A 17,284-nucleotide genomic window follows, 5' to 3' on the forward strand; every position below is an offset into this window, starting at 1 on the left:
CAATGCCACAAGGGTGTCTGGCTCCATGACTGAAGTAATGGCAGCTCTTTATTCCTATGCTGCTCCTCTGACTGCAGCAGCTTCTGTTGAGCTTTTCTCCCCTCACAGTTTAGTCCCCAAGCCCCCCACCCCACTAAATGCATAAGTGGCCGTTTTTTTGTAACACAAGTGTCCGACAGTATGTGAGGGGAGTACAGCGCAGTGCTTTCCCGCCAGCCATTGTTCTGCAGCACACACGTGCCCGCCGGTTCCGACCCATCCTTGCGCTGCGTCACGTGAGAACTTTCCCCCGTCTCGGCCAATGATCAGAAGCAGTGACGCGGCCTCTGGGCTGGGTCTTCTATATAAAGGGGGCCGGGACCTCTTTCCCATTGTTCCTCTTGTGGAGACTGGCAGCCGGTACAGCTTGTGAGCCGCGCGTTCAGTGACAGGTGAGCACGGGGCTGTCGGTGTGGCCGCGCCGGTTATGGCCGCGGGGGTGTTTATCACGGGGCTGATGGCGGTGTGATTGTGCTGAGCGGCTCTTACTGTCCTGACCCTGGCATTGCTGGTCTCTGCAGCACACACCATGGCAGACAAACCAGATCTGGGAGAAATTGGCACATTTGACAAGTCCAAACTGAAGAAAACTGTGACCCAAGAGAAGAACCCGCTGCCTACAAAAGAGAGTAAGTATCTGCCGGATGAATGGCTGCATCTATTGTTCCCTGTTATCAGCTGTCACCTCTACCCCACACTCCCCATGAGCTGAGGTCTCCTCTGAAGGGTCCTGTACTTCTACCTTCTATTAATCAGCTTTTTCCCCTTTTTCCAGCAATTGAGCAAGAGAAACAAAACTGAATTGGTGATGGATGAATCTCAACACCCCATATAATGACTTGACACCAGTGTTGGAGACTAAAATGCACTGTGAATGAAAAGGTTAATAACCAAACCCCTGTCGGACCAAGAAACGCCAAAAATTAAAGGGAATGTTGTGTTAGTCTTCCCTGTTCAGTGTTTGAATGGAATAAACAATTTTGTGCAATAATCTGAGTTTGCCGTTCATTCTATGCATGGTGGTAGGAGCTTGGGCTATGTGAACATTGAGCACTTTATAAAAACATTTTATAATAACCTTCTGCAGCACTTTACAGTTTTGCACACATTATCACTTGCAGAAAGGTTGGGTTTCTTCTGCACTAGGTAAGTGTTGGTAGGAAGAACTTGGTATAAAATGTGTTTTTGAATGGGTGAAAATCATTGAAGAGGTAAGCCCCCGGATGTATCCTGAAGGATGAGGAAGAAGTTGATTATACTCACCCTGGGGTGGTCCGGTCCGATGGGTATCGCAGTCTGGTCCGGGGCCTCCTGTCTTCTTACGATGTCCTCTTGTCTTCACGCTCCGGCGTACTTTGTCTGCGCTGTTGAGGGCAGAGCAAAGTACTGCAGTGCGCAGGTGCTGGGAAAGGTCAGAGGCCCAGCACCTGCGCACTGCAGTACTTTGGTTTGCCCTTAACAGGGAAGACAAAGTACACCAGAGCCGCTGCAAGAAGACAAGAGGACGTCATCATAAGAAGATGGGAGGCCCCGGACCGCAACACTCATCGGATCTGACTGAACCAGGACCACCCCTGGGTGAGTATAATCTAACCTCTTTCTCTCATCTTTCAGGATGCTGTAGATAAGCCCCTGATGACGGTGGGATTAGCTCATCTTCGATTTTGGGGTGAAAGGTTCCCTTTAAAGGGGATGGGTTTTGTGTTTAAAAAAAACAAAAAAAAACAACTTACTGTTGTGTGGAGGTTAATGGTGGTCTGAATAGATGTGCTAATTTGCTTGGGTCAGGGCTTATTTGGCAAGGTATAGCGGTTAACTGAATAAGCTGTAGAGGAAACCTGGAGTGCTTCGGATAATCAGCTGTCTGGCTCCGCAGCTGCATGTCATGCGGCTCTGACAGTCACAACGCATGCATGGAGAGCCTGGCTGTTGGGCTCTCGAGTATGTGCTGACTGTCACACAGCTGCAGAGCCGAAGAGCTAATTATCAGAGTGATCCAGGAAGCAAAGTTCCCTCTGCAGCTTATTCGGTTAACCGCTATACCTTGCTAAATAGGCTGGGACCCGATCAATTTGCTCATCTCTAGTTCTGAAAAAAACAAAAAAGACCTAAAAAGTATATTTTTATTATTGTAAATAAATAAAACTAACGAACCACTGAGAACCTATAATACAAAAAGTAGGGATCCTAGGGTCAGGATAAGCTCATAAAAAATGATAGAGCAGAAAAAATATAATATAATACTATAAGGAAAGGGCTAGGGATGATAGTGGTGCCTCACCCTAGAACTGTACCCTTCCTTGCCGCGGAGGTTGGCACCCTGGGATACGAAATGGCGCCCCCGCTCAACGTCGACTGACCCTGATGACCCTAGTAGGTATCCCTACCACAAGCCACCACCCAAACAAACACCACACAAAAACAAAAGAAAAAAGTGAAATATGAACACTGAAATGCTGTAACTAGTACTGACTGCTGATAGTAATGGTGAGCTTATAAAATAGACTCTGAGAAATAGCCAAGACTCTTGATCATGTAAACACTAGAAGATAAAGTGATTTACAGAAATAGGGTATAGACTATATTAGATAACACACTATACTCCTCTAAAAGGTGGAATCAGATGGAGTACACGAGAGAAAAAAAAAAAAGTCACTTATTAGCAGGCAGAAGAGTCTAGGTACAACTTATGGTGTCGATGCCAAACGGACTGTATATATAGGAACATGGCTATCAATGACGTTCAATACAGTCCTTTATAATGCGCAGTGGCATCAACGCCAGAAAGACATATATATTCATTCAGATATCTGAACATACGTGATGAACAATGTTTAGTCCTTTTATGGTGCACAATAACATCGGCGCCAGATAGATAATCACTCTATTTGATTTATACAAATATTTATAAGAGCATCTTTGCCAGACAAATGATGATAAAACATAATGACATCATCGCCAGAGAAAAAAAAAAAAAAACGAAAATGTCCCAAAAATAGAGCACAAATTGTAAACTGATCAAAACTTGATGGCATCACCACCAAAAAATATAATAATAAAGCAGAGTCATAGCATATGCGAGGGCAACATCGCCAGAAGGTATCATGATCCAAAATTGTCAATAGCATCGTCGTCAATCAGTGCTGACATATTTCTCACCCCACATGTGGATATAGTTGACAGTGGTACTCTGATAGATGCTGTTTAATGTACAATGGCATCAACGCCAGAAAATCTCTAGTTCTGAGCCTGCACTTGGAGCCCTGCTGCTTGGAGGAAATGCATTTGGGTGGTGCAGGTTGTCATCGCTCTGTGTAAAGAGAGCAGCGGTTGTAACTGCCCCTGGCAAGGACTGACAGCAGCTTGGCTATAGTCAGCTGTCAGTCAGTGCCAGGGGGTGCAGTTACAGCTGCTCTCCTCACAGTGGCCACTGAACTGGTGCCACCTCTGTGACCGAAAGACACTGCTGGGGAGAAATCAAGTCGATTTCCTCCCAGTAGGTATGGCTTCAGAATGCTATTAAAGAGTTTATCAATTACTAGGACAACCCCCTTCTTAAACTAAAATATTTAGCCCTGATAAAGTGTATACTCTCCTCCTGTGCTGGCTCAGTTCTTGCTGTCAGCACTTGCTCTCCCTGGAACTGTGGTGCCGTGCCCAATCAGCACTGGTGTCATGGTCTCCACCTTCAAACAAACTGAACATGAAGAGGAAGCCAGGAATTGGCTGATCCTGGACTAAAGGTACCTTCACAAATAACGATTTTGTTAACGATATCATTGCAACATCATGCTTTTTGTGATGTAGCAACGATATCGTTAACGATCTCGTTATGTGACAGCGACCAACAATCAGGCCCCTGCTGGGAGGTCGTTGGGGAATGATCAGGACCTTTTTGGTAGCTGTCATCGCTGGATCGGCGTGTGATGCCGATCCAGCGATGTGTTCACTTGTAGCCAGGGTAAACATCAGGTTACTAAGTGCAGGGCTGTGCTTAGTAACCCGATATTTGCCCTGGTTACCATTGTAAAAGTAAAAAAAGTACATACTCATTCTGATGTACTGTTTTGTTTTTTTTTTTTGGGGGGGGGGGGTTTCAATGGTAAACGGTAAATATCGGGTTACGAAGCACGGCCCTGCACTTAGTAACCCGATGGTTACCCGGGGACTTTGGCATCGTTGAAGACAGTTTCAACAATGCCGAAGTCGTTCCCCTGATCGTTGGTCGCTGGAGAGAGCTGTGTGACAGCTCCCCAGCGACCACATAACAACTTACCAACGATCACGGCCAGGTCGTATCACTGATCGTGATCGTTGGTAAGTCGTTTAGTGTAACAGTACCTTAACTCTTTATGTTCAGCATGTCCGAAGGGGCAGTGACACCAGCGCTGGTTGGACATCGGCACCACAGCTCCAGGGAGAGCGAGTGCTGACACCATGGGAACAACACTGCACGGGGAGGTGAGTATAGACTTTATCAGGGCCAAATATTTATTTTCAGAAGTGGTTGTCCTAGTAGTAGAGAACTCCTGCCATCTGCTGGTTACTAGTGTTTTTTGTGTGACCTGTTTCCTCTAAGAAAAGCCAGGTTAAAAATCTGCAATGGAAAAGTTTTGGGAGACTCTGCATTAGGGCAGTCTCACACGTCCAGATAATTCCGGTACCAGAAAAAAATCGGTACCGGAATTGTCCGTGTGCCCCTACGTTTTTGTGGCACATGTGTGCCACCAGTGTGCCCACTGGGTACCACATGCACCGTGCTGGGTACCACACATACCAGCATCTGGTGCTGAAGCCGCGATTCATATCTCCCCTGCAGCAGCGTTTGTGGGCACATAGATCTTTATTTTAAACACAATTATTCATATCTTCTCTGCAGCAAACGCTGCTGCAGGGAAGATATGAATCGCGGCTTCAGCACCAGTGGGGGGGGGGGACTGACATGTCTCCGTGTTTGGCACACAGAGACACGGTCCGCAAAAAATCAATGACATCTGAACAGATGCATTGATTTTTGTGTCTACGTGTGTCAGTGGCTCCGGTACATGAGGAAACTGTCACCTCACGTACCGGAGCTACTGACGTGTGAAACTGGCCTTAGACTTCAGAAGTGTCATTGACTTTTGGTGCAGTTTTTTACCATTGCATTTTCTCAATGTTTGAACAAGCGCCTATAAAGACTAGATGGCGTAAGCACACGGCTAATATGCTGTAAATTTTCCGTCCATATGCTGAAGGGCAGAATTTGAAAAGGACCTGTTGCTAGGGCAGAAGTGTTCAGTCTCGCAGTAATGTTTGTAAATCCATCACACTGTTAAAGATGATGGCACTTTTTATTTCTTACTAATTTCATGGTAGTCAAACCAAAAAATTGGATTGCCTGGACCAGTGGGTATAAAATAAAAGCTAAATATTGCACACTTGCCCTGATGCCAATGCTTCCTAAAATATACATTATCTTAATCTATGTGGTTTATGCTTTGCTACACATAGAGTTAATGCTGACAAATCTGTAACTTCAGTGGGACATTATGTGAATGTACAGTCTAAGTTTGTGCTAATGGTGTAGGGCGGAAGAATAACTACTGTCTTTTGACATTCTACTACATAGCCATACAGAGGAAAGTGTCTGATGCTGCCTGCAGTTAGGCTACGCTCACACTCCGTATCTGTAAGCCAAAACCAGGAGTGGGTGACGTGTTTCTATTTAACTTTTCCTGATGGTTCCTCACCTGGTTTTGGCTTACAACAGATGCTGAACATGTGACCATAGCCTTAAAGAGTTTGGGGTTGGTTGACTATAAATATATATAATTTTTTCTGGTGGAAAGCAATCTTGCCTTGCGCAGGCGTGTACTATGGAGGACAGTGAATGAACTTCAATCCAATATTGCAGCCAGCGGGTAAGGAAAGGGTGAATCAAACACCCGAAAACCCCGCCCCTATGGCTGAAGATTGTTCCCTCCAAATTCAGGTGACAGAGTCCATTTAAAGGTACCGTCACATTAAGCGACGCTGCAGCGATATATACAGCGATATAGATTGCTGCAGCATCGCTGTTTAGATCGATAGAAGACGTCAAACACAGCAACAGCAGAACGATGCAGGAGTGATCCAGTGACGTACTTATCGTTCTCGCTGGTCGTTGCTTTTGCTGTCAAACAGGGGGAATCACGCCGACCTAACGACCAAATAAAGTTCTGGACTTTCAGCGACGACCAGCGATGTCACAGCGGGATCCTGATCGCTGCGTGTCAAACACAACTAGATCGCTATCCAGGACGCTGCAACGTCACAGATCGCTGTCGTTCTTGTTGGAAAGTTGTTCAGTGTGAAGGTACCTTAAAGGGAACCTGTCATGTTTTTTCAGCACGAGATAAAAATACTGTTAAATAGGGCCTGAGCTGTGCGTTACTATAGTGTATTTTGTGTACCCTGATTCCCCACCTATGCTGCCGAAATAACTTACCAAAGTCGCCGTTTTCGCCTGTCAATCAGGCTGGTCAGGTCATATGGGCGTGGCGACATCGCTGTTTCTTCCCCCAGATCTTGCATATATTTCCGTTGGTGGCGTAGTGGTTTGCGCGATGCCGCGCGTGCGCAGATGGAGATCGCGGCGGCCATTTTCCTGAAGCCGAGTTTGCATCTCGGCTTCAGGAAAATGGCTGCCGCGATCTCCATCTGCGCATGCGTGGCATTCCGCGGCCCTTTTCCTTAAGCCCCGGGCAGCAGAGGACTCCATATGCGCATGCGCGGCCTCTGGAAGATGGCCGCCCCCACAGATCACCAGGGAAATAGCGCCGATCGCGCGTTTTTTCTTCTGCCCAGTGGATTCAGAAGATGGGCATGCGCAAACCACTACGCCACCATAGGTGGGGAGTCAGGGTACACAAAATACACTATTGTAACGCACAGCTCAGGCCCTATTTAATAGTATTTTTATCTCAATCTGAAAAAACGGGGTGACATGTTCCCTTTAAGCCCCAAGGGTGGTTTGCATGTTAATGACGAGCCAATTTTTACAATTCTGACCACTATCCCTTTATGAGGTTATAACTCTGGAACGCTTGAATGGATCCTGATGATTCTGACATTGTTTTCTCATGACATATTGTACTTCATGATAGTGGTAAAATGTCCTTGATATTGCCTGCGTTTATTTGTGAAAAAACGGAAATTTTCCAACTTTGAATTTTTATTTTTTTTATGCCCTTAAATCACAGATTAGAGTTGAGCAACTTTTACTTTTTTAGGATCGAGTCGGGATTCGCGAAACCCGTCTTTGTCAAAAGTCGGGTGAAATCGGCCGATTATTTCGAAAAGTCGGTGGCCGACCGGAACACGAAACCCAATGCAAGTCAATGGGGAATCAAAGTCAGCAGTGAGTGGAGGACAGAAAAACACCTACAGTGCCCATTTTAATGCCAAGAACATCAATTCTTATTTCTTAAGCTTGTCAATCTTAACTTACTTAATAATAATAGTTAGGCATTGAAAACGGGGTCATTTGGCTAAAGTTGTGGGGGGGTAGGGCTGGCTCAAGATTCTCGTGGGCCCAGGAAACGCGGAATACGTCACAGCAGTGGAGCAGGGAGAGGTAAGTATTTCAACTTTGCAAGTGCTGTGATCCTGAGCAAGCAGGGGGGCCCGCTAGTTGGCACTGGCACAGGGCACCTCATAGTACGGCGGTGTTTTTGACGGTGGGCGGCGCCTCCCACTGCCAGAGACACCTTTACGTACTATGAGGGCCCTGTGCCAGTGCCAACGAGTATGCCCCCCCACCTGATAAAGGAACCTGCACTTTCATCTGCACCTTCCTCTTTGTCCTCGTGTAAGGTGGTATAGCATGCTGGAAGGGTCAGATTCAGGCTGTGTAGAGTGCAAGGGGAATGTAGTGGTCTGGGTCAATGTACCAGCAGACTCATCTAGCAGTGGCTGGGCAATTGGCAGGATGAGGAGGAAACACAGATATAGGCCCAAATAATAAAGTAGGCTAAAAGCAGTTCAAAATTGGAAACAGGCCTAAAGAGGCGGCATAGCTTTGTTCAGTGGAGGGCAATTGTAAAGAGTGGCGCAGACACAGTTAGTAGGCCCAAAATACAAAAGTAGGCTAAATACAGTTCAAAATTGGTAACAGGACTAAACAGGCGGCATAGCTAGGTACTGGGGTGGGCTCCTCTGCTGAGTAGCAGACAGTGGTAGTAGGTGCAAAGTATTAACTGGTCTAAATGGAGGCCAGGTCCCCTGTATATTTTAACTATCATCTATCATTTCAACAAATTTGTATTGGCAGTGCCATTGAAGGATTTAACAGCACAGACTACACAGTGGTGGAGCACTGTTCGAGCTGGGGGTGAACACTCTGTTGTGGGCGGCGGTACTGGCATAGGGCCCCTCATCTTACGACGGTGTGTGTGACATTGGTTGTGCACCACCACCGTCAGAGACACTTCATTGTACTATGAGGGACCCTGTGCCAGTGCCATTGCCCCAGAGTGGGCACACCCACCTGTCCAGGCAAACGGCACTCGCACGGGTGCTTGTGCCAGGTGGTGACCACGGCCCTGTGGGGGGAGTCAGCCCATTTAGGGAGGTATAAAAATGGCCTATGGTGGACATTCAGCAGCTGCAAATGGAGGAGGCCAAAAGCAAGACATTTTTCAGGCAAGCTACGTGTCAGCAGGGGAAGGTGGGGCAAAATAATTTGAAATCCATGATTGGTTCATTTTAATAAAGGTTAGATCATCCGGCTTTAAAAGCGGTTTTCCTACTCTCAGATATTGAGCCTTCGAAGCCTTGTGTAGCCAGACGATGACGCTGGCTCAACACCTCAAGCCTTAGGTGCTATTGTGCTTTTGCCACCACCAGATGCACCACCACCATCAGTACCAGCTGGCAACCACCGCCCACGACCTCTTCCACGAGACTTCCTCATTTTTTGGAAAATCTAACCAAAATAACAACCGCTATATGGTACTGTAAAACAAGTTAGAAGGTGTATATAAACTTGTTGAGAATTTAAATCTCCCTTTTCTCTAGCAGCCTTCCACGACAGCCACAGGAGATTGTCTCTATACCCTAATGGGGGACAGGAAGCACAAGAGGCTAAAAACCCCTCCCACCTCCCATTAACCAGTGTCTTTCCTGTCCCCCATGGGGTATGGAGAGGTTCCTGGTGCGCTGCGCAGCCGGCTCTGCAGTTGTACCTTTTATATTTCTTTGCCGGGCATTGGTAGTCGGGCCCCCAGGGCTTCCTCCTCCGTTATGCTCCAGTCTCTTCTGGATTAGGGACAGCATTCCCGGTCCTCCTGCATCCTCTTGGGGGATAAAGCGGACCGGTGAGCCCATCCTGGAGGCCTCCCTGAGCTCTCCGGCGTCTCCCCCTCCTGTGCGCGCTGATCGGCGACCCGGAAGTCACGTGGTGCTCTACTTCCTGGTCGGCGCTCCTGCATAGGAGCGATATCCTGTCCAGCGTTATGGACTACGGAACGGCGTGTGAGGCACGCTGCACCCTCGCACGCCTGCCTAGGACCGCGGAGGGGGAGGGGCGGCTATTTGCCACGCGCTGGTGCAGTCTTATTTTCTATATAAGCTGCGAAGACGTCTCAGGTAAGCCTGCTGTAAGCATGGATTTGTCTTGCCCTGCAGCTGCAGTGCCCAGCGCTCCTCAAGCCCCAGTAAGTGCGGCAGAGATGGGTCCCGTTTAAAGGTAGTTTTAAGTATACCTTCTTACACCGCTTCCTCTCTCATTTCAGGGAGTCAAGCCTGGCCCTAGAACCGTTACTAAACGCAAATGCGCTACCTGTAATGTGAAAATGCCCTTAAATTGGGAGAAAAAGTTGTCAACCTTGTACGGATAAAGTAGTCCGGGCGGAACACCCTTCTTTAATTGAAGAAATTCGCTTCCTGGTTAGACAAGAGGTCCAAACCTCTTTGGCCACACTCGCCCCCCCCCCCCCTCCACCACCACCATCCTCACCTGGTCCATCACTTCCCAAAAAGAGGAAAATCCAGGAATATTCTGGGTCAGAGTCTGAAGGGTCTTATATGTCATCTTCAGTCAAATGGGAAGATGTGTTACCCCATAAATCTGCGGAAATTAGAAAATATCTTTTCTCCTCTGAATACATTGAGGAATTTGTGTCTGCAGTGAGGAATACTATGGGGCTAAAAGAGGAACCAGTTCCTCAGTCTATACAAGACGAATTATTCGGTATACATACCGAAAAACAACCTGGGTTTCCCGTACATAAAAGTATCATAGACATGATCAATAATGAGTGGGAACTGCCTGAGAAACAGCTAACTACTTCTTCAGACTTTAAACATCGGTTTCCTCTAGATGAGGATTCAATCAAATGGAACATCCCCAAAATAGATGTTCAGGTGTCAAGAGTGGCTAAGAAGACGGCTCTGCCATTCGAGGATTCTTCCCAGTTAAAGGACCCCTTAGATAAGAAGATTGAGAGCCTTCTCAAAAAATCCTGGGAAACTTCTACCCCGGCCCTCAAATTCAACATTGCATCCACCTTCGTGGCCCGCTCTCTCTTCCGCTGGATAGAAGAGCTAGAAAACCACATCTCTCAGGGTACCCCGAGAGAAGAAGTGTTGGACTCCTTGCCTATTTTACATAAAACAACTGGGTTCCTTGCAGACGCCTCACTGGAATCCATCCGTGTGGCCGCCAGATCTTTAGTCCAGACAAATTCAGCCAGAAGAGCTCTCTGGCTAAAAATGTGGAGTGGGGACGTCACTTCAAAGATAAAACTTTGTTCCATTCCCTTTAAGGGTGACTATGTGTTTGGGCCCTCATTAGATGACATCCTGGAAAAAGCCATGGACAGAAAGAAAACTTCCTGAACAAAGACCTCCCAGGAAGCGGTTTTTTCGACCCTCCCAGCCCCAGCTCTCCCAGGGTAAAGGAAAAGGGAAAACTGGGAGGTGGAGTTATGCCAAGGGGAAACCTAAAAACATCCTTATTCCCCAACAAACACAACAAGAAAAACAATGACTCCGATCCGGTAGGGGGGAGGCTTTCGAACTTCGTTCACAGTTGGCAGAATATCTCCAACAGCCCTTGGGTTGTGAGTGTCATCCAACAGGGTCTTGTGATAGAGTTCGATGCGCCTCCTCCCAGGATCTTAAGAGTCACCTCCCCGTCATCTCGGGAGACTCAAAAACTGATGATGGCAGGAATACAGGACTTACTAGACTCGAGAGCTATTTCTGTGGTCCCAGTAAACGAGCAAGGGAAAGGACACTATTCCCGTATCTTCATGGTAAAAAAGCCTTCCGGGCAGGCTCGGATTATAATAAATCTAAAAGCTCTCAACAAATACAGGTCCTTCTCAAAAAATTAGCATATAGTGTTACATTTCATTATTTACCATAATGTAATGATTACAATTAAACTTTCATATATTATAGATTCATTATCCACCAACTGAAATTTGTCAGGTCTTTTATTGTTTTAATACTGATGATTTTGGCATACAACTCCTGATAACCCAAAAAACCAGTCTCAATAAATTAGCATATCAAGAAAAGGTTCTCTAAACGACCTATTACCCTAATCTTCTGAATCAACTAATTAACTCTAAACACATGCAAAAGATACCTGAGGCTTTTATAAACTCCCTGCCTGGTTCATTACTCAAAACCCCCATCATGGCTAAGACTAGCGACCTGAGAGATGTCAAGAAGGCCATCATTGACACCCTCAAGCAAGAGGGTAAGACCCAGAAAGAAATTTCTCAACAAATAGGCTGTTCCCAGAGTGCTGTATCAAGGCACCTCAATGGTAAGTCTGTTGGAAGGAAACAATGTGGCAGAAAACGCTGTACAACGAGAAGAGGAGACCGGACCCTGAGGAAGATTGTGGAGAAGGACCGATTCCAGACCTTGGGGAACCTGAGGAAGCAGTGGACTGAGTCTGGTGTGGAAACATCCAGAGCCACCGTGCACAGGCGTGTGCAGGAAATGGGCTACAGGTGCCGCATTCCCCAGGTAAAGCCACTTTTGAACCATAAACAGCGGCAGAGGTGCCTGACCTGGGCTACAGAGAAGCAGCACTGGACTGTTGCTAAGTGGTCCCAAGTACTTTTTTCTGATGAAAGCAAATTTTGCATGTCATTCGGAAATCAAGGTGCCAGAGTCTGGAGGAAGACTGGGGAGAAGGAAATGCCAAAATGCCTGAAGTCCAGTGTCAAGTACCCACAGTCAGTGATGGTGTGGGGTGCCATGTCAGCTGCTGGTGTTGGTCCACTGTGTTTCATCAAGGGCAGGGTCAATGCAGCTAGCTATCAGGAGATTTTGGAGCACTTCATGCTTCCATCGGCTGAAATGCTTTATGGAGATGAAGATTTCATTTTTCAGCACGACCTGGCACCTGCTCACAGTGCCAAAACCACTGGTAAATGGTTTACTGACCATGGTATTACTGTGCTCAATTGGCCTGCCAACTCTCCTGACCTGAACCCCATAGAGAATCTGTGGGATATTGTGAAGAGAAAGTTGAGAGACGCAAGACCCAACACTCTGGATGAGCTTAAGGCCGCTATTGAAGCATCCTGGGCCTCCATAACATCTCAGCAGTGTCACAGGCTGATTGCCTCCATGCCACGCCGCATTGAAGCAGTCATTTCTGCCAAAGGATTCCCGACCAAGTATTGAGTGCATAACTGAACATTATTATTTGTTGGTTTTTTTGTTTGTTATTAAAAAACACTTTTATTTGATTGGATGGGTGAAATATGCTAATTTATTGAGACAGGTTTTTTGGGTTATCAGGAGTTGTATGCCAAAATCATCAGTATTAAAACAATAAAAGACCTGACAAATTTCAGTTGGTGGATAATGAATCTATAATATATGAAAGTTTAATTGTAATCATTACATTATGGTAAATAATGAAATTTAACACTATATGCTAATTTTTTGAGAAGGACCTGTACATAACTTACCGCAAATTCAAAATGGAGTCAGTAAAGACAGCCATCCCTCTGATAGCTCCTCATTCCTATATGGCAACAATAGACCTCAAGGATGCCTATTTCCATATTCCAATGCATCCTCGCCACAGGAAATACCTAAGATTTGCGGTCCAATTCAATCAAAAAATCCTACATTTCCAATACAATGTTCTCCCCTTCGGGATCTCCTCGGCCCCAAGGGTTTTCTCCAGAGTCATGGCGGAAGCTGTAGCTCACATCAGGAACCAAGACGTCGCTATAGTGCCGTACTTGGACGACCTTTTTATAATTGGTCCTTCCGCCGAAATTCTCAATCAGAGAATTTCCAAAACTCTGAATATCTTACAGCTTTTGGGTTGGATACCTAATCTAAGCAAATCTCAATTATTACCATCAAAGGTGATAAAATTCCTCGGAGTCCTTTTGGACTTGGGAAATCAAAAATCTTTCCTACCAGAGGAACACCAGAGGAACCTGATATCCAAGGTCCTAGACTTTAAGAAACAACGGTCTCCGACTCTGCGGACTGCAATGTCTCTTCTGGGGTCGATGACTGCCTGTATACAATCAGTCCAGTGGGCTCACAGCCACTCCAGAGTACTGCAGGCACACATCCTAGGAAACTGGAACGGAAATCCAAATTTCCTGAACAGAAGAGTGTACACTCCAGGGAAGGTAAAAGCCTCGTTAACCTGGTGGGTGATCCAAAAAAACCTGCTAAAAGGAGTAGACTAGATACAAGATCTGCTGGTGACGGTGACAACAGATGCCAGTCAAAGAGGTTGGGGAGCAGTTGTCTCGCAAATCCCATTCCAGGGTCTCTGGAATCGGAAAGAAAGCTCTAGGTCCTCCAACTTCAGAGAATTGATGGCAGTGGAGAGGGCCCTTCTGGCCACCAGCAGTCTCATCATAAATCAACATGTCAGAGTCTACTCAGACAATATGACGACTGTAGCGCATCTAAAACACCAGGGGAGTCCAAAGTTTAATCAATTGAAAACAATATCAAACAGAATTTTTTGCTGGGCAGAGAAACATCTCCTCTCTCTATCAGCAATACACCTCAAAGGGTCAGTAAATACTCATGCGGATCTCCTAAGTCGTCACGATTTGCATCCAGGAGAATGGAGCCTGAAGGCGGATGTTTTCAGAATGTTGACGGACAGATGGGGACTTCCCGACATAGATCTTCTAGCGTCAAACCGGAATGCACAGGTTGAGAACTACTTCTCTTTAGACCCCAAGGACAGGTCTCAGTGAGTAGACGCCTTTGCTCATACATGGAGATTCCATCTAGCATATGTGTTTCCTCCAATACCGTTGCTTGCAAAAACCCTCCGGAAGATCCGAGACTATCAAGTCCAGACTATTCTAGTAGCTCCGGCATGGCCAAAGATAAGCTGGTATCACCTCATCAGAGAACTGAAGGTGGATGGTCCAATCTTTCTCCAAACATCAGAGGATCTACTCTGCCAGGGCCCCTTTTATCATCCGGAGCCGCAAAAGTTCAAGCTGGCAGCCTGGCTATTGAAGCCCAGGTACTAAAAGCTAAGGGTTTTTCAGAGTCAGTAATCTCTACTTTACAGAAATCTAGAAAATCTGTCACCAATGCTATATATAGCAAAATTTGGAAGAGATTCTCCTCGTGGTGTCATCCTCATAATCCTGACCCTTTCCATCCTAATATCTCACAAATATTAGATTTTCTACAAAGAGGATTGGAGTTGGGGCTGAAGCCAAGTACCTTAAAAGTTCAAGTATCAGCTTTGAGCTCTGTCTTCGACCAACACCTTGCAGGTTACCGTTGGATAAAAAGGTTTATGGTCGCAGCATCAAGGCATTGTCCAAGAAAACAAATCGTTGTACCATCATGGGACTTAAACATAGTTCTAAAGGGCCTTACGGCTCCTCCATTTGAGCCGTTATCATCTTGTTCCTCACAGCTTCTATCCTGCAAGACTGCCTTCTTAGTTGCAATTTCTACTGCAAGACGAGTGGGGGAAATACAAGCCCTTTCAATTAGAGAACCTTATCTTACTATAAGAGATGATTCCATTGTGTTCCGACCAGATCCATGTTTTCTTCCGAAGGTAGTGTCAGAATTTCATCGATCACAGGATATAGTCCTTCCATCGTTCTGTCACAATCCTTCAAATCCGGAAGAACACAGATTTCATACATTGGATGTACGGCGTATAGTGTTATACTACTTGGAACAAACCAAATCCTTCAGAATTGACAAAAATCTCTTCGTTCATCTATTTGGCCGAAACAAGGGCAAGAAGGTAGGGAAGAGTACCATTGCCAACTGGATAAAGAAGGCCATTACTGAAGCATACCTAGCTCAGAATATTGCGATTCCTGCGGGCCTAAAGGCTCATTCCACCAGATCTACTTCCGTCTCTTGGGCTGAAAGGGCTGGTGCTTCAACAGAGCAGATTTGCAGGGCTGCAACATGGTCTTCTCTACACACATTTACTAAGCATTATAGATTGGACTTCTGGTCCAGCCGGGATCTTGCCTTTGGCCGAAAGGTTCTTCAGGCTGTGGTCCCTCCCTAAATACAGAATTGGTTGGCATTCCTCCTGTGGCTGTCGTGGAAGGCTGCTAGAGAAAATAGAATTATTCTTACCGTTAATTCGGTTTCTAGGAGCCTTCCACGACAGCATTAATTCCCTCCCGATGTTCTTGGATATTTATTCTGAGAACCTAAAGGTAACCGGTGCTATGGGTTCAGTTGTAAGTCACTGGTTAATGGGAGGTGGGAGGGGTTTTTAACCTCTTGTGCTTCCTGTCCCCCATTAGGGTATGGAGACAACCTCCTGTGGCTGTCATGGAAGGCTCCTAGAAACCGAATTAACGGTAAGAATAATTCTATTTTTTATTATTTTTTACGGCTCTGCATTATAAGCTTCTGTGAAGCCCTTGGTGGGTCAAAGAGCCCACCACACATCTAGATAAGTTCCTTAGGGGGTCTACTTTCCAAAATGGTGTCACTTGTGGGGGGTTTCTACTGTTTAGGTACATTAGGGGCTCTGCAAACGCAATGTGACACCTGCAGACCATTCCATCTAAGTCTGCATTCCAAATGGCGCTCCTTCCCTTCCGAGCCCTCCCATGCGCCCAAACAGTGGTTCCCCCCACATATGGTGTATCATCGCACTCAGGACAAATTGGGCAACAAATTTTGGGGTCCAATTTCTCCTGTTACCCTCGGGAAAATAAAGAATTGGGGGCGAAAAGATAATTTTTGTGAAAAAAAATGATTTTTTATTTTTACGGTTCTGCATTATAAACTTCTGTGAAGCACTTGGTGGGTCAAAGTGCTCACCACACCTCTAGATAAGTTCCTTAGGGGGTCTACTTTCCAAAATGGTGTCACTTGTGGGGGGTTTCAATCTTTAGGCACATCAGTGGCTCTCCAAACGCAACATGGTGTCCCATCTCAATTCCAGTCAATTTTGCATTGAAAAGTCAAACGGCGCTCCTTCCCTTCCGAGCTCTCCCACGCGCCCAAACAGTGGTTTACCCCCACATATGGGGTATCAGCGTACTCAGGACAAATTGTAAAACAACTTTTGGGGTCCATTTTCTCCTGTTACCCTTGGTAAAATAAAACAAATTGGAGCTGAATAATTTTTTTGTGAAAAAAAGTTAAATGTTCATTTTTATTTAAACATTCCAAAAATTCCTGTGAAGCACCAGAAGGGTTAATAAACTTCTTGGATATGGTTTTGAGCACCTTGAGGGGTGCAGTTTTTAGAATGGTGTCACACTTGGGTATTTTCTATCATATAGACCCCTCAAAATGACTTCAAATGAGATGTGGTCCCTAAAAAAAAAAAAATGGTGTTGTAAAAACGAGAAATTGCTGGTCAACTTTTATCCCTTATAACTCCCTAACAAAAAAAAATTTGGGTTCAAAAATTGTGCTGATGTAAAGTAGACATGTGGGAAATGTTACTTAAGTATTTTGTGTGACATATCTCTGTGATTTAATTGCATAAAAATTCAAAGTTGGAAAATTGCGAAATTTTCATAATTTTCGCCAAATTTCCGTTTTTTTCACAAATAAACGCAGGTACTATCAAAGAATTTTTACCACTATCATGAAGTACAATATGTCACGAGAAAACAATATCAGAATCACTGGGATCCGTTGAAGCGTTCCAGAGTTATAACCTCATAAAGGGACAGTGGTCAGAATTGTAAAAATTGGCCCGGTCATTAACGTGCAAACCACCCTTGGGGGTAAAGGGGTTAAAGACAGCTGT

At 45.7% G+C, this 17,284-nt stretch overlaps 1 protein-coding gene across 1 annotated transcript; it reads left to right on the top strand.

The window, feature by feature from the left end:
- Positions 1–308: 308 nt before the first annotated feature.
- On the top strand, positions 309–1,030 carry LOC138658175 (thymosin beta-10-like). Its single transcript, XM_069745699.1, has 3 exons — positions 309–431; positions 561–668; positions 815–1,030. Exons 2-3 carry the CDS (start codon positions 569–571, stop codon positions 838–840), a joined length of 126 nt encoding a protein of 41 aa, XP_069601800.1. The 5' UTR covers positions 309–431; positions 561–568; the 3' UTR covers positions 841–1,030.
- The last annotated feature ends 16,254 nt before the right edge of the window (positions 1,031–17,284 follow it).

The sequence above is a fragment of the Ranitomeya imitator genome, chromosome 1 (assembly GCF_032444005.1).
Source record: "Ranitomeya imitator isolate aRanImi1 chromosome 1, aRanImi1.pri, whole genome shotgun sequence".
Lineage (NCBI taxonomy): Eukaryota > Metazoa > Chordata > Amphibia > Anura > Dendrobatidae > Ranitomeya > Ranitomeya imitator.

Coding starts and splice junctions, on each gene's coding strand:
- LOC138658175 (XM_069745699.1), top strand. CDS start 569: ATGGCAGACAAACCAGATCTGGGAGAAATTGGCACATTTGACAAGTCC. Junction 669..814: donor CCCGCTGCCTACAAAAGAGA/GTAAGTATCTGC, acceptor CCCTTTTTCCAG/CAATTGAGCAAGAGAAACAA.